Below are 20,306 nucleotides of genomic sequence, written 5' to 3' on the forward strand. Positions count from 1 at the left end.
AATAATATATATAATTTTTTATGGTTGTTATGACTTCTTGATACTTATATAACTTTCTGTTGGTTATAATAACCAACATGATATCATATAAAGATACAGAAAATCATATATATTGTTCGGAATATCATATATATTCATAGAAAGTCATATATATTGTTTAAAAAATCATACAAGATAATAAGAAGTTATAATAACTAATAAAAAATTATATAAAAAATAATATGTATTATTTAAGATATCATATATACTTATAGAAAGTCATAAAGGCATCAAGAAATAATAATATCTCTGTTCTATAGAGGGAAAGGATATTTTCATCAGAAAAAATTTGAGAAAAAAAATCGAGTTACATTAAATATCTACCTCATTATTAATTACGCTATGTGGCCCAATGTGATTGGATAGTGCACATATTCACCATCGAGGGTGGTAGAGAAATTTTTTTTTTTAAAAAAATATAGCAAATAGAAAAAGAAAATAAAAATAAAGATATAAATGAGCGAACCAACAAGCCCAACCAGCCCATGGAACAGTCCAATACTATATATTAGCATAGCCAGCCTAAACCAGGCTAAACAGTTCAGTGCTACTGTCCCACGACCTTCATTATTCAACTTCATCGCAATCCCTTTCTTACGTTAGCATCCTCGTCGAGCTCTGCTTCTCAGGCAACTTCTTCACAGCCTTTTCTTAGCATCCTCAGACACCTATGTGATTCAACTTCATCGCTATCTCCACTCTATGGTTGGGCTACTACCGCTAGGGGTGTAATTAGGGCTGGAAGTGGGTCGGGCTGGGCCACATCCTTACTCGAGCCTAGTTTGATTTTTTTTGGGTTTCGAATCGGGCTTAAGTTCGAAAGTTTTTTAAAAACTAAGGCCCAAGCTTGGGCCTGAATCCGATTGGGCTAGCCCAAGCATTGATAAAAGGGGCCATTAGGACTGCATTCTCCAGCTAGAATGCATAAGCATTCGGGTTGTCATCCACAATGACCACCCAATCCAAATCCCTCCCCATCATCGACAGATCTTTCACAAGCTTCCCCTCCATCTCCTTGCAGGAATCCCTATAGAGGCGGTGGGATATAATCTCTCCTCCTGCGTTGAGGTGGCCGAGCATGAGGAATGCATACTCCCTAAGCCCCACGGTGAAGATGATGACCTCGAAGGCCTTGGCAGCCTCTTTAAGCAGCTCGTCGATCCCCCGACGCTTCAGAACATAGAAGGTGAGATCTGACTATCGATTACAGAGTGGACGGTGAAGTCATACCTCTCGGGAGGAGGGTTGGTCTTGGCATGGATCAAGGTCTCATCAACGTCCAGAATGATCGTCTTTCTTCCAGAGAATGAGGATGGGCGAAGGGTGCAGGGGAGGTAGGAGGTGCGGGGTCATCATGGGGGATGATTTTTAGGTGGTGGAAGACGTGCTTGCGAAATTTGGGATTCCAAGAATGCCGAAGCAGGTGAGATGGAGGGCACCACGAGCGGACACACTCTACCTTGCCTCCTTGATGAGAGCCTTTAAGGAGGTCCTAGGGTGGCTAAGGCACCAGGTCAAGAGGGATTGGGACTCTTGGAGTCTACGAAAAGGCAACACCGGGTCTAGATCCAGGTTGAAGTGAACCAAGGCATATGCAGGGTCATTGATGGATGGCAAGTGATTAACTAAGGCAAATCCCGAAACATACGCACAATGGATAGTGCACAGTTGTGAATTAGTGAAATACAAGGGGTAGTGTGGCATGTTACCCACCGTGAAATTTGATGTGCTCCAATTACAGGCTCGAGAGAGGAGACTGGACCGAACTCTTGCAGGCTAAATTTTAGGCTCGAATCCGAGCCAGACTATCGAAGTCCAATCCGAAAAATAAACAGACTCTATAAATAAACCCAAGTTCGATCTGAACTATATTGAACCTAACCCAAAATCTGATCTGAAATCAGACCCAATCCTGAATGCAATCAAACTGAACCGAATCGAATAGCTAAAGACTCAAGCTCAACTCAACTCAAAATACTCAGATTCAAAACTCGGCTCAAAATCGATCAAATCTTAATATTTCAAGCTCGAACTCAACTTGATAAAAAATAAATAAAATTTGAAATCAAATCACCTTAAATACTAATCGAACTATACTCGAACTCGAGTTCAAGCTCGAAATTAAACTAACTTATTAATAATATATATATATATTAATATATATATTATATATATAAATAATATTATTAAAAATATATATGAATTTGAATAGACCGATAAATTTTTCAGACAAGTATCTTGCTACTCCAACTTAACTTGAAAAGCTAATCGAGCTCGAAAATAATTAAATCAAATCAAACTTAGAACCGAACTCGAAAAACTCGCAAGCAACTCTCATTTGCACCTCTAACTATCACCCTCAAGCACCAAAGCTACGGCAACCAATTTTTGTCCCCACCCACACAGCACCTCTATCACCGGTCTTCATCCTCACCGCCTCCCACACCACTTTGTTGCTTGCAGCATGAAGACAGTCTATTCCTCACCATTGACCGAGTTTGCTGCCACCACTTAGCTTCATCAAGAGGGCTCTACTCCACTACATGTCCACTATGGTGCCCATTGATAGTTGCTGGCATAGAAGGGCAAAAGATTCCAATCGCCAAGAAAAGGGGAGAAGGAAGAGGCCACAGAGGAAAGAGTTGCAGGGCGGGGGCCAAACGGAACGCGTCTTAGTCTCCCTCCCTTCCTCTCCGAACCTTTCCCAAATCTCAGAGCTGCTCTCTAGAGAAGCCTATAAAGAGCACCAAGTGGGAGGTAAATATATCTTCAAAGATCATATAACCTACTTTAACCAATTTATTGGGCGTTCAGCTGCAGCTTGCACCATGACAACCTGACATTACAACATACAAAGCAGACTAAGTAAAAATGAACTTTAAGCTGACAGTGCACAGGGTTGCAGGACATCCGTTTCAGGGCAGAATGTGATCCAGTCATTTGAAGCACTATTGTGATAAACCTGTCTATGAGAACATAAAAAATAATCACACTCCACATAATTTCAGCCTTGGGCATGTACATCGTATTGCAATAATTCCTGATGCTGAAATGAAGTTTCTATTTCAAAGCAAGCCTAGCCCAATCCCACTTCCATACAATTGTAACATGAACTAGCCTTTCCAGGTAAGTTATATGTGCTTCCATATCTGCTTCTTCTTCAATGTCCCAACTTCACTTTACAAACCTTGATCTGTATTTGATGCAGTCACAACTGAGGAAGCCATAGGCTTCTTTTGTTTGGCAGTCAATAAGTCTTGACCGCAACTTCAGAGTCCATAACCCTGTTACAGAAAGGAACAAACAGGAACAGAGGAAAAAGAAATAGCAAATAAAAGATTTTCAGAAGGTCTATACAACAGCCACCATGATTAGCACAGACAGACAACTTGCTGTGGCGCAACTGACTTTGGGGATGAATACCACGGTACTCAAATGATGATACCTGGAGAGAGAAGGTTCTATACTTTCGAAAACAAAGCATCAGTTGGCCGTCATACTATAGTGGACATCACAATGGCAGTCTTTCTAGCACCACATTATTGGCTTACCACTTGAAGTATTTATCTATTCACATACATTTTTCTTATTCTTATAAAGGGATGAGCAGATGTTAAAAATCTATTTAGATCTTTGAAAGGCCAAGTTGAGAACCATCCTGAAAAATTGTTGGGGACAGACTGGTGGTTCCTCCGCAAGCGCCTGAAATGGCAAAGAACAGAAACCAATGAACCTCAGATGGTAGCATTATATCCAGGATGCTGCTGGTGTTATTAAGGATTTCACTATTACCTGATGAATCAAGACAGTGGATGGAGTCATCCCAGGTACCGTGTTAACCTCTATCACCAGTACCTGGAAAGAGCCACATTTAACATATAAATAAATTAATAAACAGATATAATACATTTGTCCATTTTTGTGCATGACACATTTTCCAGGGATAACAAATTTAGTTGTGTTCCTTGCCAAACACATGATGCATCGTCCAGGTCAATGATCCACATGGTTCCCCTTGTTCCCCATATTTTGAAAGACAACCAACATTCAAGTGAGCCGGGTTGTTTGGCAACCACTAATTGAAACAATCATGTTCCATTGTTGAAATCTGTTCATTTAAAATGATCATTTGATTCATAGGTAATTAGATATTTAGGATGTTATTGATCATGAAGAGTGCAATGGGTCATTAATTTGTATGTCCTATCACACACATCAGGTATAACTAAGTTGGTGGTCTCCAGTTTACACTAAAGCCACCTACTTTATATACTTGTACTGTTGGATTTTAATTAAGAAAAAGCACTGGTAAATAAACTTGAGAATACATGTATTCTCTAACTAAAACAAACCTTGGTTGAAACTTAATTTATTTCAGAATTTTCCATGACTATAAATCATGTAAATCTTTTTAAGAGGTGTTGGATGCACTACTACACTACCAGCATGCTAGCCCAGGTTAAGCAAGAAGTGTAACTGGAAGTTCCAAGTACAACAGTGGGTCGAGTTGGCAGAGAGAGTACCATGGATTGGAGAGCCAGTAGAGTCGATCCCAAATTCCTGGGACACTGATATCTTGTGTACACATGCGTTTGAGCTTCCTACACTAACAGTAACTATTCTATAACCAGTACTCCAGCGTACTGTTGAACATCTATTCTATCCATTTATGGCATCATAATTCTGTTATAACAAGAGTGTTAACTTTAGATTCATTTTTTGTGGGTCAGAATGAACTTGAATCTGTAGAGTCATCACAATAAGTTGTTTAACTTATATATAAGTATTCCAATGCCGACCAGACACATGCACAAAAGCCATGTACACTTGCAATTAAGACCAATTGTTTCTGACATAGAAAACATAAATAGATAGGGCTGGAATTGGGCCGGGCTAGGCCAATTTTTTTGAAAAAATACAGGCTCGAGCCCGAGCTCAGCCCGGCCTGAGCCGGGCCCGAGACTGGCCCGAACCCAATCAGGCCGGCCCACGTCAAACCCGAATCAAGCCCAAACCCAACCAAGCCTAGGCAAGCTTGTTGCGGAGGAAAGGAGGGGATGACCTCCCAATGAGGGGGCAGTCAGAGGCAAGGGAGAGGAGGGAGAAGCGGAGGACAGGGAGATCGGCGGGGGGAATGGAGTATCGGAGAACGCCGCCTACCAAAAAGCTCCCACTGCCGTGCCGCCGAGCATCCCCTTCGCCGAGAGCTCCCGCGGCGGCATCGTGGCCGATGGCTTCGGATTGCCACCCAACATGCTGACAGAACCCATATGGGACAACCTTCCGACAGGATCTGTCGCAGATCGTGAGCGATCTGAAGTTGGTCGTCTTTCCGAACCTCTTCCGAGAGGATCCAGGCAAGGCGCTCCGAGATTGGGACCTCTGGGGCTGATGATCGAAGAGCTCCGCCACCATCAACGCCTCTGACTCCCCTCCACCATAGCAGCCGTCTCCCGCAGCCAAGTCCACCGCCGCCTCCACCTCCGGCATCGGCGCATCATCTTTTCCCAGCAGCGGCTCCCTCCGGCGCATCGTCTTCCCACTCCGATCCTTTTTGATTGTATCGAAGTCCAGGCAAAGGTGGAGGGCGGAAGGGTCGGGCCTGACTTCGGGCTTGGGCCCGGGCCGAGCTCAGGCTGGGCCAAAGGTCTGCCCGAGCCCAGCCCGAAAGTAAAACGAAACCAAATTTTTGGGCTCGAGCCCGGCCTAAATGGTTTCGGGCCGAGCCCGAAGCTGGCCAGGCTCAATGGGCCTCGAGCTGGCCCGAGCCCACTTCTAGCCCTATATATAGTCAATAACTTAGCTTATTAATTTTGAAAGAAACTCCTTTTCTTAGGTTCTTTAAATATTAGCATAATACCACTATATGAAAAGCCAAGTAGTTCATACCCAAAATAAAAGTCAGAAAGTGAGGATAGAATATTTCATTAATTGAGAAGATCAGCTTACCTCCCCACTATATGCATTCACAAATGCATCAATTCGTGAAAAACCTTCCAACCCCAAAGAATTTGCTATTGCCTCAATCCGCTGTTTACATCTTTGCAAGGCATCACTACTGAAGAAAATGAGCAAACAACCACCTGAGAAGGATGATACAGTACAGGTTCTTTTGAAGACAAAATGTGCATGTGAGTGAAAGTCTCAATGCATGTTACTTTATCAAGCTCCCTTTGGTCAGTAGCATATTAGTTGCACCATTTAAAAGAGATAAAAATAATAAACTTCATGATAGATTTGTTACAGCAATGAGTATTAGTTACACAATTCATGATATAATATATTAGCACACAATCTGTGAGTTCATGCCCACAACAAGCAGAAATCGGTTAGAAGCATCAAGAGAGTGCACTTCTGTTAATTAAAAAGCCTCCAATGTGATTATTCGAGAGGGAGTACCATGATTCTGATTGTCAAACATCAAGAATGTTCAACCCACCTACTTAACCACATCTGAAAAGATTTCCTTACCTGCTGTTACATAGTCCAGAGTTTCTTCCCAATAATATGACATAATTGAGATTTTCCAAAGTTTTTAATCAAGGATAAATATTATACTCCGTCATCACGTGTCAAAGCTTCAGACAGAATTTGCACATTGATCATGCCATTTATCATGTATCAAGGTTCCATCTCAGCAAAGCGCAAATATTGTGGGCAAACTTAGTTCATTTTATATCCAGTGTCAAAACTGCCATCAAAACTGCACAGCCACATTTTATACACACAATACAAGCCATTCTCTCTGTATTCAAATCAATATCTCTTGATTATGTTAAGTTCTTATCAATTAAATTTCAAGATGGAGAAATTATTTCTTATATTGTCAGAATACATTCACGTCCAAGTCAGGGAACTTGATAAGATGTTTTTGAATTGTTTATATGTAGATTTCAAAGGAATGCAGACTCTCCGTGACCGATGATATTTCACTAGACTGAAGTGCTAAAACACTAGCAAGGAAGCACAATAAAATAGTAAGGTTTGTAATGCACACATATTTGCTTATACATACATGCCTACATGCATGCATGTACATGGTATATCTACAAGCCTTGTCCGAAATATTTTGAGTTGCCTTTGTGGACCCTACTCAACCTATATTGGTAAGGAAATACCTATCCACGCTGACTTCAATAACTAAAGTTGACTCATTGATGATTTCCTTGACTTACATTTGGGTGATAGTATCTAGAGATTAAACCAAATGCCATATTCCTGCATAATGTCATGCATCCTAACCATCCAGTGAACACAAAGATACAATGCCTCAAAGTAATTAGAAAATGAGTTAGAGATACAAAACTCCATCCAAACCACTTTTTTGTACAGCCCCCCAAACCACTTAACCGACTTCTAGAAGCAATTAAAATATAGGTAAGATAAAGGATTTTAAAACAAACCCCATAATTGTTGCTGGAGGTGGTGTCAAGTTGATGCCAGTTCCACCTACAAAACAGTCAGTTTTCGTAGTCAATATCATTAAACTTAAAGGAAACATATATAGTTGAATATTATGTTTTGTCATTCATGCAACTAATCTCTATGATAACATTGCATGGTACATCTCTAACAATATTACAGAAAAGTTCATGACCAGGCTATAACCAAATTATTAGCTTGCCACCGTCACCTACATTTGAGACCCTTCTTGCTGATACTTTGTCGGTTTGTCCACTTGAAATTAAGTTTTATAATCATGAATTTACATGATTTAAAGTGTTCATCTAATTAAATTTTGGTCAAGATCCCAGGTGATAGGTTTAGTAGCAGAGTCTAGTTTTTAAGTCTTGTTGATGACAAAGGTGGAAGAGAACCTTGTGTACACTAAGGATAAAAGAAAGCAAGGCAAATTCAGACAGAAAATCAGTTCAACTGCCTGGTTGTATGGTGGGGGTTTGGGATCTCAATATGCATGCCCAGGGTGAACTAAAGGCTCACTTGAATCTATTAGTCACCTATTTATGCTCAAACAGATGGCTTTTTATCAAATTTGTCTACTTTCCCCCCTAATATTAGTTGTAGTTAAATGGTCCTTCAATGAAAAAAAAATCCTATATTGAAGGGCTAATTTTTTTTAGAAAAAAATCTGATGAGATGGTGAAAGGATTATAATATGGTTACTAATACCAACTTACATACAGTCACACTACATTATCACAATAGAATCAGTTATAGCCTAATATTTGTCGCTCAATATTCCCACCTAGAATAATAATATGGTGATAGGCTTGGAAAATCCCTGTCACCAGACCATATTCCTCCTAAAGTAATCCACATAAGCTATGCTTCAAGCACTCACAATATGGACCAAGTTGTTGTTGCTGAGCACTCAAATGAAGTACACCAACCTCCTTAACAGAATGACTTCCAGCTTTCCGCTTTCATAACTTATCATTGAAACTTATGAAGGCTATGTACCCAGCAAATCACAACCAGTGGGTGCAATATTTCAAGACTCATTCTCCAAATCCTCATGTTAGATGTATATGTATTTGGATTAATATACATAACACTTATTTATACTATATATACATAATATATCCAGGATATGCACAATATACACACACATAGGAATCGATAATGATGACATTTCATCACTTATTCCAATTCAAGGCCTGAAAAATATGTCCATAAGTGTTCTCCTATAATTTTTTCTTATAACAAATAAATGAATATCTCATTACAACATTAACATGTGCTCCCTGAGATCTTATACTTCAACCCAAGCTCCATAAAAAAAAAAAAAAAAAAGTACTTTTTCTGAGATGAAAAATTACCTAGTAATATTGTTAATATCATATTCTACTGAGGACCCAGTCAATACAAATTATAGTAGCAATTGCAACTTGCAAGCATGACATAACACACATCATTCCACACCTGTACTATATATAGAATATTTAAATTCAATTGAAGGCCTACATGTCCAATTCAAGTGGAATACTTAAAATGTATTTATGCATACAGAGACCTATATATGTGGTCCCGCATCTTCGTTGCTATTCCCACTTTATTGAACTGAAATATAGCTTACAGGGTACATAAACTAAAATGAGGTCCTAGAACTAATGGTCTGATGCACAGGAAATGCCCTAGTTATTTTTATTATAGCACAGTTGTCAATAAGAATAAAAAAAATAAAAGAAAGCAAAGCATTCAACGAATGGGCAATGTGAAAAACGTACAATTTACATATATAATGCTGCTCTATAAAATTAAACTGACCAGCTAAAAATAGCAGACCACATCTGTGGAACCATGATTGTCTGTCTGATTAGGCATAGGAAAACATACCTTGAAATTTCTCCTCAAGCGATAAGATGTCACCAGTTTCTTTAACAGTAATGCTAGGACTCAGTGAGTGCATTTCTCCACGTTTACCTATGACACCAACTGTTATTTCAATCCATTCGTTGCATCCTTCCCATATTAGACTATGAGCACCATCATTTGCTGATTTGGAACAAACAATTATTTCATCCGTCTCAATGAAAGGCTCAAAAACTAATGATTGTGGAGGAGGATTTGGCATCTCAATCACCCCGTGTGCCTAGCACATACAATTGAACAGGAACTTTTGAAAATTGCATTTGATTGGACAAGAAGAATATATTTTAATTTTATTATCATAGTGTGCCATGTATTTATCCAAGAATAACTTCTTAAGTATTTCCAACAAATAAAAAAGAAGTTGATAAGCAAATTTTAGTCTAAAAAGATGCACTTGATGATAAACTCTTTTCAATATCTAGAGGTCATGTGCGGGATGATAAATATTTTCAACATATATAAATATCATGAACTGCCATGAGGAAACAACACCTTGCCCTGTATTCTATAACATAGCTTTCCCTGCCAGGGTTAAATTGAAAGGTAGATCATCTTAATGTGTCTCGTATCATGACAAATAAACTTATAAATCCTGAAGATAAGAGAGATTTATGCACTGTGCATTATGTTAATTTAAAACCCAAATGCAGATTAATCTAAGTGAAAGAACTATAAATAAACTAGCAAACATATTATGATGCTACTGAGGATTTAAGTATACCACCTGCATGCATGATATATGCCATGCGCCAAGAAAAAAGAGGATGTAAGAGCCCTTTAGGCTGGGCAATGACCGATACCGAGCAGTATCAACCCCATAACAAGCAGCTTGCCTGGTACCCCAGTGCCAACCTAGTGCAAAATGTTGATACTGGCCCAGCACATAATGGCATGAGCAGACACTTGAACCTTGTATTCCTGATAAAAGGGATGTGTTCTTCATATCTGATATGCATTTGTGCATTTTTATGCCAAATTTGAATGCTTAATTAAGATCATAATTCAACTGATATCTCCATTTGTACTTGTAAACATTAAAACAAAAGACAGATATGGGTATGATTATGCATATTCTGACTAATATCCATTTCATGAGTTGACCATAAGGAGCCAAATGAATGACTGGAGAAAACTTAAGTTCCATTGGCATTATATTTCTGCCTTTAACCAAAGGGCCTACTTACAAGACAAATTCCTACCCACAATGTCTCAAAAACCTAAATGTAGGAGTTTGCAGACCTTTGACAAACTATTAGCTGGAAGTCGTGGAAGAAAGTTCCGCAATGCATTTATGTATACTTTCAAATCCTCCACGGTGCTGCAAAACAGTGTGATTGGTGCATCAAAACTCATGCAGATGCAGACTATTTAAACAACATGCTTATCTCAGGCAAACAAAAGCACATATGGAGAGTCACAATGATGTGACCATTGACATACCGTAGTCTAGCAACGCCAGTCGAGCATCCATCACGAGCTGGTTTCACACATAATGTTTCAGCTTTGAGCTTTGTTGTCAAGTTGTGCCAAATATCAAGAGGAGATGAATTTAGTAGCTCCTCTTTACTCCTTACATCCTTAGGTATGGTAAGCACTCCCAAGCTTGTCAGCTGTATTCAGAAGTGGAGAGAATCACAAACTCTAGCATATTGATCATGTAAATAATAAATGTCATATAATAAAATAAAAGATTAATCTAGATAGCTGTTTAGCCAAATCATAAATTCATAATCTCAGGTCTCATTCACATAGTTGATGGGCATAAATCCATAAAAGAACAGCATTATCCAAAAGAAATAAATAGGGCTGACCAACAAAGCATACTGGTTCATGCCAAAAGTTGGCATGATATAATATGGCGTGCGCATGCCACATGGTTCTTAAGTCCTTCATACACATATAAAGGAAACTCAAAGATTTTCTGATGTGACTCATAGGCAGACCCAGAAGAAACACTACAACCTGAGATTTGTTGTTTCCTAGGCACTACTTTAAAGTATGTGTGTTGTCAAATCAAGTATGTGCATTGCTTTCTGGTGTGACTCATTGCAAGAGGCTAAGAGCAAAGTATGCAGCTTGAAACATGCCTCAAGCCTTCGTTATTGAAAACCTATATGAAGAAGCAGGGTGGAACATGAGCTACTCACAACACTATCTTGAGCTTAATAATCTTGTTCTTACAAATTTTTAAGAGTTTAACAGTTCGTCCCATATTAAAACTTGAATCATTGCATTTAACATAAACATCGAAACAAGACACCTACATAAAGTAGCTTGTGCAAGTTATTCTATGATTCAGCATCATAAATAGGGCTATTTCAACTCATAATGAATGTACTTGACACCAAAGCCATTTTCATGTCAATATTAAATGTTGAGAAACATAAAACCATTCAATTAGAACAAATTAATGGTTATGCATATTCATTCTTAAAAAGTATTGCAAACATACATGGCTAAGGGCTAGAGATGTTGACACTTTGTCCATACAAATTTTGGAAGCCATGGGTCCAGGACCTGCAAAATGAACGGTTATGACAAAAGCCCAGCTATTTAGCAAAAGATTGTAAGTTAGATGATAGAAAATGATCATGAAAGCTCAAACCTGTGTAAGGAACTCCTGCAGCCTCCAATAAAGCTTGAAGGGTACCATCCTCACCAATACCACCATGCACTGTAGATAATGGCAAATAATGATAATCAAAAGATCTAAAGTAACCCTTCAAAAAATAAGGCATCAAAATACACAGCAGAAGTTCAGTTTCTTTGAATTTATTCTGATTATAAACTATAACCAAATCAACAGAGTCACACTCGTTGATCAGCAGTATGCAAACAAAACTATTGACCACGTGCCTATCATTGATTGATCTTACTTTAAGATAGACTAATGCACTAGCTTATTTTGCCATACGTAAGGGAAATGGATATTAACCTAGTCAGGAAATTATATTATACCATTGTCATCTCAAATGCCGGCCTGTGCCAGTACAAGGCAAATACCAGGACCCAGCACAAGTCAGCACAGCACCTCCTAGGGCATTTTTTTGAGATATTTTTAGCTAGAAAAAGGCCTATCAAATCATTATTTTTGTCTCTGAACAGACAGCACATGCAATGCTTGGCTGCTGGCCAGTAGCCAGCATGCTCCATGCCGAACACACACACACTCCCCCCCCACCCCCCCAACCCAACCCCTCTCTCTCTGTCCAATTTACCAACTGGGAGAATAGATGTAATAAACAAATAAACAAACAAAACACATGCATGTACACACACACACTCTTCCCCCCTCCCCACCCCACCCCACCCCACCCCTCTCTCTCTCTGCCCAATTTACCAACTGGGAGAATAGATGTAATAAACAAATAAACAAACAAAACACATGCATGTGAGAATTCACATGCATTCGCACATGTCACACACACACACACATATATACATATGCACGCACGAGTGCATATATGCGTGTGTGAAAGGTCTGCCAACTTAGTACCAGACCCCAACAAGTACTATCCTATTACAATGTTTGTATGTGGTTTGACACAATACAAGATACCTACCCAGTGTCGGTATGGTACGTGACCAGTATGATATGATACGCCTCGTACCGGGCAGTATGGAGCAGTATAGCAAACCATGTGTGTGTGTGTGTGTCTCAATCTACATGCTCATGTGGATACGCATACTCCACAGCCATAAAAAAAGAAGCAAGCATCACTAACTAAAATTGTAAACAAACAAAAATTAAACAAATCACAAAACATAAATTTACTGAATATGGTATCATTGAGGAGGAACCTGCAATAAACACTACTGCTTGAGCTTCTTTAGCATACTCAATCCACTGTTCCAGTGAATATTTCACAGGAGGTTCATCAACAATGTCAAAACCTGTGAACCAACTATGTTTATTTAGAGCTTCTGCAAGTTCAGTCATGACATGCTCGCGTAAATGAGATGTCAGTGCAGCTCTTCTTGGTTCAATTGCCTCAACACAAGCAGCAAAAACCTCCTCTGTTGTATGGCGCAGAACTAGGGAATAACTGTAGCAGAAAAATGGGTTTGAGTAATATATGTTGAAACAACCTAAAAAATAATGATGCACAAAGATATGCTACCAAACAGACCCCCTGATCAAATATCATAATTTTTATATATCAATACTTCCAATGAACACATTGAATACATGATATGAGAGCTCTGACATTATTGGTTTAAAATGGTGACAATAACAAGAAGAGTCAAGGTTATACAACTTGCAGTAAAAACAAGCATGACACTTTGGCCTAAAGTTAAAGGTTTCAATATTTAAGTAGCAAGTGTTTACTTGTCATGAATCATGTAGATATATGTAAAAAAGAACACTTACGGTAAAGACCAAACAATTCTTGAATTGGCATCATTATCTTCATCCTGGTTCTGGGTAGACAAATATCCATTTGCAGGAGCAAGTAGACATGGAAGTACATCAACCTGAAACTACCGAAACAATTAGAGAGCAAGCAACAACAATGACAGAATTTCATGTAAATCTCAAAGTTATAATTTCTAATATCCATATCCTTTGGAGCAAAGAAAATTCTAGAGGCAAGCACGGATACTATCACTAGAACAGATAGGAATATATAAAAGGACCCTGTGGAAAATTCGAAGGCCAGAAAGGTAACATGTAACCTACTTTGAATCAATGAATTATACTCTAAATACATGATCATAAGGGGAAAAAATTCACAAAATGAAGAAGCCAAGATAAGGGGGAGAACTCTACATACACTGACGTCAATGTCCAAAAGAAGGCATGGCTGTCACTTAAAATTTACGTGCTTATTTGAAGATATCATGAACTGGTATGCTGCATGCAAATCAAGTTGCTTAGATACCAGTTTGGGTGTGTGCCGAACTTGATGCTTCAGACTCCAAAAGAGGATTCATGGTTGCAATTACATGAACATTAACATACATACATTGCAATTACATGAAAATTGACATACATAAATGAATGTATGCATGTAAATTGATGTTTTATGTTATACTACAAAGAAAACTACATTTTTATGTACTTCAGGCTAAAATGTTAAATTGGTGACTGAAAGAGAAAAAAAAAAAATCACATACAATCGAAATAAATAGAACAAGTACCATCACCAACAGATGATGATGAGGAACGAATATCTCAATATAATTAAAAAAATGAATTCTACGGGTTCAAAAAAAAATTTTATAAAGTATAAAAATTTCTTAGATGATGCAAATGGAGACTATTTCACAGAGTCCAGGTAAATAGAAGAAATCTTGGTCAAACTTTCATGTAGAGATGGTTTTGAACTTTTTAACAATATCAAAATGAAAAGTAGTTGAAAAAGAATATTTTCAACAATTAACACCACAAATTTTAACATCCAACATTGCACATTAATTAGATTCAATTATTAATAAGCTTGTGGGATTTACATCATCAAAATGTTGCAAGTTAAGCCAGACATTTGTCCCACTCATGAGAGATACTTGGCGTTCTGAGGTTTCTCCTCCGAAGATAACAAAAACCTTTTGAGCTTCTCTGTTTTCTCTATTGATGTTTGCACGATGTTCAGATTGCAATCTTCTAAAAGATGCATTCCATGAATTTCTGCATGGTACAAGAGAAGGGAGCCGCACGCAAGCATGCTGGATAATGGTACGAAGGATGTTTGAATGAGAAAATCCAACCTGTACAAAAAAAAGTGTCTTTGCTCAATACAACACTAATGGTGCATTTGGATGTCCTTCAAAATCATGATATTTTAGATTTTTGAAATTACTAATAGTAATTTGTAATGTGAAATGTATGGTTGTCAGATAAATTTTCAAAAACACCTATAATCATGAAATTAAAAACTTCTACTTTGAGTACAATTTTCAACATTCATGTTTCTCTCATTCTTGTCTTCAAAGCTTTCCAGTTGTGAACTCTCTATCCAACAAACAAGCATTGCCTAAAAAAATTAACTTTTTAAAATTCAAACATTTTGAATCATTAGAAAATAAATTCCTGATTTTTGAATTTCAAGCATCCAAAAATAGCCTTAAACACCGATAAGAAGGAGAGATAAAAACAGATGGAATACGGGCAAGAATTGTTGGTGTCTATCTCTGTATTACTTCAGCACACTGAAAGAGGGCTTATATAGCAACTGTACAAAATGCAGAAAGCAGTTAATCAATTTTAAAAATTACAAAGAACTATTCTACAATTAATATCTGCCACAAACAGATATCGTTATTAAATATAGACTATGAATGTGGAGACTGACTTCATTATCTGAATCAAAATGGAGATATTTTTTTCCCTTTCACAGATGATTTAGCTTTAAGAACAGAAAAATGTGATCCAAATAACAGGTGATATGAATGCATACTGTAATATATGTAGCATTTGAATTAAATAGTTCCAGCAATGGTGTACGATGTCCTAAATGAAGCAGATTGCTCTTTGTTTAAATTGTGCACGATACTAGCAAATTAAGAATCTTGAAACATTGGAGATTTTACGTAGTCATATGGAGTATGGAGATGCATGATATGCTTGTATAATAGGCGTGCCTGCTAAGTATGAGGAATTGAGGAGATAAGAGCTGATTCTAATTGTATACATTAGACAACCCCCTTCTAATTGTATACATTAGACAACCCCCTTATCAGTAGATTCACGGTTTGCAGAACCATGCTGAACTAGCACTTTGGGGCATATCAAATCAGACCAGTCGGGGACTAGCACACTTCAAGCTATTAAACTGAGAGGGGAACCTCTGCCCACACGGTTCACTTAAACCCCCTTCCGCCAACTCACAATTACATTCCCCTCCCCCCAAAAAAAAACCCCTCCGACTGCTTGTGATGGTCTACCCCACTGCCGCCCACGCTTGAGGGTCCAGTGTAAGTCCCTTCTTCCCTCCCTCACTCTTGCTCAGGTTAGGGTTAAGATTTCCCTCACCCACCCCCTTTGTCCCTCCCTCCCACCCCCTCTCTCGCTTGGGTTAGGGTTAGGTTTTGCTAAGGCAGCCCTTCCGTCCCTCCCTCTTCCTCATTCCCTCTGCTTCTCCCCCTCCCTCTCTAGGTTCTACCTTTTTCGGTACACTCTGGAATGGCACAATACCAATGCCTACTATGCCAGAATGATTGTAGGCCAATTTGCCTTTAGGTACCAATTTGATGAACCTTGAGTAGATTCTTGGATTCACCGCATCCACCAAAATACTTGAGTCCGGACTGAGCTGAACCAATCATTGGCTAGTACCCCCTCCGATACCAATTTGATGAACCTTGAGTAGATTGTTGGATACATTACATGTACCAAAACACTTGCCTCAACAGTTTTAGGCTGTCAAAGTTCAAGATCCTAGAAGGACCTTAGAAAAGCTTCATTTTAGATCCCAAATGATATCCACTCTCCAACATAATATTAACCATTTGAGCACTTCTCTCAGCACTCATACGTTCTCTGCATTCTGAAAAGAACATATACTTCTTATTAATCACTTAAAAGGGTAAATTCTTGCAGTCCTTTTCTAAACAAAAAGAAGAAATACATTGGGGACACCACCAAGGATTGAACTCTAGACCACCCCCAAGTGGAGAGAGGCATAGCTACTTAAGACAAGGCTAAGGTTGGTTGGTTCTTGTAGTGATTATCTTGCCGAATTTGGTCATAATAACTCGATGAACCGATGGACATTTTGGGCAAGAATATCAAATAAGCAAGCTTCAGATCACCAGCTATTTCTAGTCTTAAATACCCACTCCACGATTACAAGTTAAAAATGCATTCTTCCAAAATTTTTGCAACAATAGCTTAACATTCTCAACGTTGCTATGTTAATGTTAAGCAAGGTGCCGTAGTGGCATCAGGCACTGTACTGGTATGATACTAAACTATACCATACCGACACTCAATACACAAATCTGTACCAGTTTGGTACGGCTACAGCATTTCTTTGACTTTTTTTTTTGTTTTTAAGGATTATTTTAAGCTTTATGGATGTTTAAAAGTACTGTAGTGTACTTCTAGGGTACCCAAGTAAGACTTGGTTACTGTTCAAAGGACCTAGTTAGGTTTGTGGATGTAAGTAATTTTATCCATCCACATAGGGAAAAAGGAGAAAAAGGAAAGAAGGGAAAGAAGGAGAAAAAGAAATAAAGAAAGGAAAGAAAAAGGAAAGAAAGAAAGAAAGGAAGGGCAAAAAACAAAAAGAAAAGAAAGAAAATGGAAGCAAAGAAAAAAGAAATAAAGAAAGTGAGGAAAGAGAAGAAAAAGGAAAGAAAGGAAGGGAGAAGGAAAAGAAAGGAAGGAACAAAAGAAACATGGAAAGTAAGAAAAAGGGAGAGAAAAATAAGTGTCCGAACTACTCCAAAATTAGTGGCGGTTTCACTTGGTTGGGACTAATTCGGGCCCTTTACCGGACCGAACAGCCAAATCGACCCGACACCATACCGGTTCAAGTCAGTACCCCTTGAACTAAGCGGTTCAAGTTGGTAATGCTTTCCATTATGTTAAGTGGTGTTTTAACCCATTCACCGTCCACCCATTCCCTGATTAAATGTTAATACAAGATCTTCCATCATCTCAGTAACAGCTCAATATAACTCTCAACTATAGTTGATCATGGGCCAGGCTTGGGGACAAAAAATATCAAATTTTAAAAAGGCCCAGCCTGGAACCTGATAAAAAATGAATATAGTCTAGGTCTGAGGTTCGGCTTATGATCAACTCTGCTCTCAACTACTTGGCTAGCTTTATTATTAGTATCCTAGTCTCAATGTTGCTAAGCTAACAAAAAGTATTTCTTTAAAGCATCACATTGCAATCAATGAAGCCCCAGCTTCATATACACCGTCATGAGATAGTAAAATAAATACTTCGACAAAGATAATTAATAATGTTACCCTTCTCTTCCAAATTTAATTTTAATAATGCAAGACCTAAATTTTGCTTCTTTAATAGACACTGCATCACGAAAAGTGAAATTATGGGTGTTAATGTCAGCCTGCATTCCCACAACTGAAAATTTTTTGAATCAATCAGCAATTTATATCACACAAGCCAGAACGCTCATTCTCCCGTGTACAAAGGTTCTATCTTATTAAATATAACCAACAGCACAAGCTCTCTCTCTCTCTCTCTCTCACATACATATATAGATCATCACTGGAGCTTCAGCACCCAGCCACCCACAGATCAAGATCGCCTGAAGTACAGTTCCATTGTGTCTATGGAAAAAAATTTATATATAACAACACCATATATATGTATAAGATTGAGGCTTTGCAATTTCAGAAAAATCTATCGCTGTAAACATATCACCATAATATCACTAGTAATACCAAAGTGGATGTTGACAGATATCAACAGTAATAGATAAAGGTACCTTTGAGGCTTGCTGAAATAAAAAGCTGGTTTGCTCCATCCCACTTATCTAGGTCAAATAAATGGCAACAACAGCATAGTAGCCAAAGAAATTTGTAAGCATCGTATAAAAATTAATGAGGGTAAATCAAACAGATAACAATTAATAAGAACGCTGCAGATAACCAAACCTGTCTCTTACCAAGTTGATATCAGTAAATATGATTGCACCCGACTTAGTAAATCCGAACTTATTATGGTTGTCCGCTGATGATAGCACATCAACATGATCAGGTAAAAACCAGCCATCAATCCTGGCAAAGTCACGCAAATGGAGACGTTGAAATAACAAAGATGCTCCTTGTCTGATACATTCAATTACTTCAATTGGAAAGCGTGGAGGAGTGTGGTAAGCAACCTGTGAAAAATATGATGGTAAACTTTATATAAAGTTTAGAAAACCATATTGCGAGTTTAGGTAGAACACGTGGACATGTCTGTATGCCTGGCCAGGATTCCTAAACATAATTTAGTAATGGCTTTCAAGAAAAAGGAACCGAAAACAATGACCGGACTTGCCCATTTGAGTTACAGCCATCATAACAAGGATGCAGCTAAACACAAAAGAACATGAATAAGCATTTCAAGGAAATATAGCTGCTAGTACTGCAAAATATTGGTACATATAGTCCAGTTTCTGGTACAAAATGAGTAATAAACACAAAAATAGACTTTTCAGGATCTTAACTACTAAACATTATTAAACTAAGAAATTAGAAAAATTATAAAAAGGATAAATTTGTACAGTTCTTCCCATCAGCAAAGAAGTACCATATAAATGTTCAAATCAAGATTATAGCAAAAAGCTTTTGATTGTATATTTATGTTCTTTAAACTATTTTCTTACACTTCCATTCATGGTTCATGTTTTATAAATAAAGCTCAAGACTGACTTTATTATATGGTGAATACCGCTTAACACTGCTAAAATTTTAGTTGCTACTACTGAGATAATATAATATTGTGATTAGGAGTTTCTGAAATCACTACATGAAGCTACTTCACTTATGACCAAACTGTCATTCAGTAAGCATATAAGTTACTTCTAAAAATTAGTAAAAGATCTTCATGTATTTTGTTCTTCCATGCCTACATGGGCTTCTTGTCTTTCTTTTGATTTTTTTCCTTCTCTTTTTGAGATTGCGAGAGGTGCAAAACCCTCCATTTCCATTGGATGAGGGTGTGAATCAGACCCACATCTATTATCAAGACAAGAGATTTAACCAACTCAACTATTTGGCAACCTACATGTCATTCAGTCTTAGTGGCTTGAAAACTAATGCCTACACAAAGACTTAAAACTTAGAGTTGGATTTTCAGTGTTTATTATTTATCTCAACATTTTAAGTATTATGAAAGTCATATAGTGGCCCGCTGAGGCTGCCGAGACTCCAAGGCTTTGCAGTCCTCCATAAGAAACTAAGACGAGAGAGAGGGGGGGAAGGGAGGGGAAGATGGCAGGGAGGAAACCCCTTGCGGCTCAAAATCCGAC

At 38.1% G+C, this 20,306-nt stretch overlaps 1 protein-coding gene and 1 pseudogene across 3 annotated transcripts in view; both read right to left on the bottom strand.

Moving 5' to 3' along the window:
* Positions 1–738: 738 nt before the first annotated feature.
* LOC114914180 (uncharacterized) lies at positions 739–1,743 on the bottom strand (annotated as a pseudogene).
* Positions 1,744–3,351: 1,608 nt separating this feature from the next.
* LOC105044770 (uncharacterized) overlaps positions 3,352–20,306 on the bottom strand; it is a 30,653-nt gene continuing 13,698 nt past the window's right edge. The window contains exons 11-24 of one of the 3 annotated variants that reach the window (XM_010922776.4): positions 18,957–19,172; positions 18,777–18,824; positions 14,827–15,081; positions 13,745–13,848; positions 13,174–13,418; positions 11,978–12,046; positions 11,825–11,889; positions 10,813–10,982; positions 10,612–10,690; positions 9,337–9,592; positions 7,443–7,488; positions 5,989–6,097; positions 3,832–3,894; positions 3,352–3,741 (exon numbers count right to left, since the gene is read on the bottom strand). In XM_010922776.4, the coding sequence (XP_010921078.1) occupies positions 3,661–3,741; positions 3,832–3,894; positions 5,989–6,097; positions 7,443–7,488; positions 9,337–9,592; positions 10,612–10,690; positions 10,813–10,982; positions 11,825–11,889; positions 11,978–12,046; positions 13,174–13,418; positions 13,745–13,848; positions 14,827–15,081; positions 18,777–18,824; positions 18,957–19,172 (1,806 nt within the window). In that variant the 3' untranslated portion in view covers positions 3,352–3,660. Of the gene's footprint in view, positions 3,742–3,831; positions 3,895–5,988; positions 6,098–7,442; positions 7,489–9,336; positions 9,593–10,096; positions 10,291–10,611; positions 10,691–10,812; positions 10,983–11,824; positions 11,890–11,977; positions 12,047–13,173; positions 13,419–13,744; positions 13,855–14,826; positions 15,082–18,776; positions 18,825–18,956; positions 19,173–20,306 lie in introns of those variants that run through there. The other 2 variants (XM_010922775.4, XR_012141353.1) reach the window with 2 other exon arrangements.

The sequence above is a fragment of the Elaeis guineensis genome, chromosome 5 (assembly GCF_000442705.2).
Source record: "Elaeis guineensis isolate ETL-2024a chromosome 5, EG11, whole genome shotgun sequence".
NCBI classification, from domain to species: domain Eukaryota; kingdom Viridiplantae; phylum Streptophyta; class Magnoliopsida; order Arecales; family Arecaceae; genus Elaeis; species Elaeis guineensis.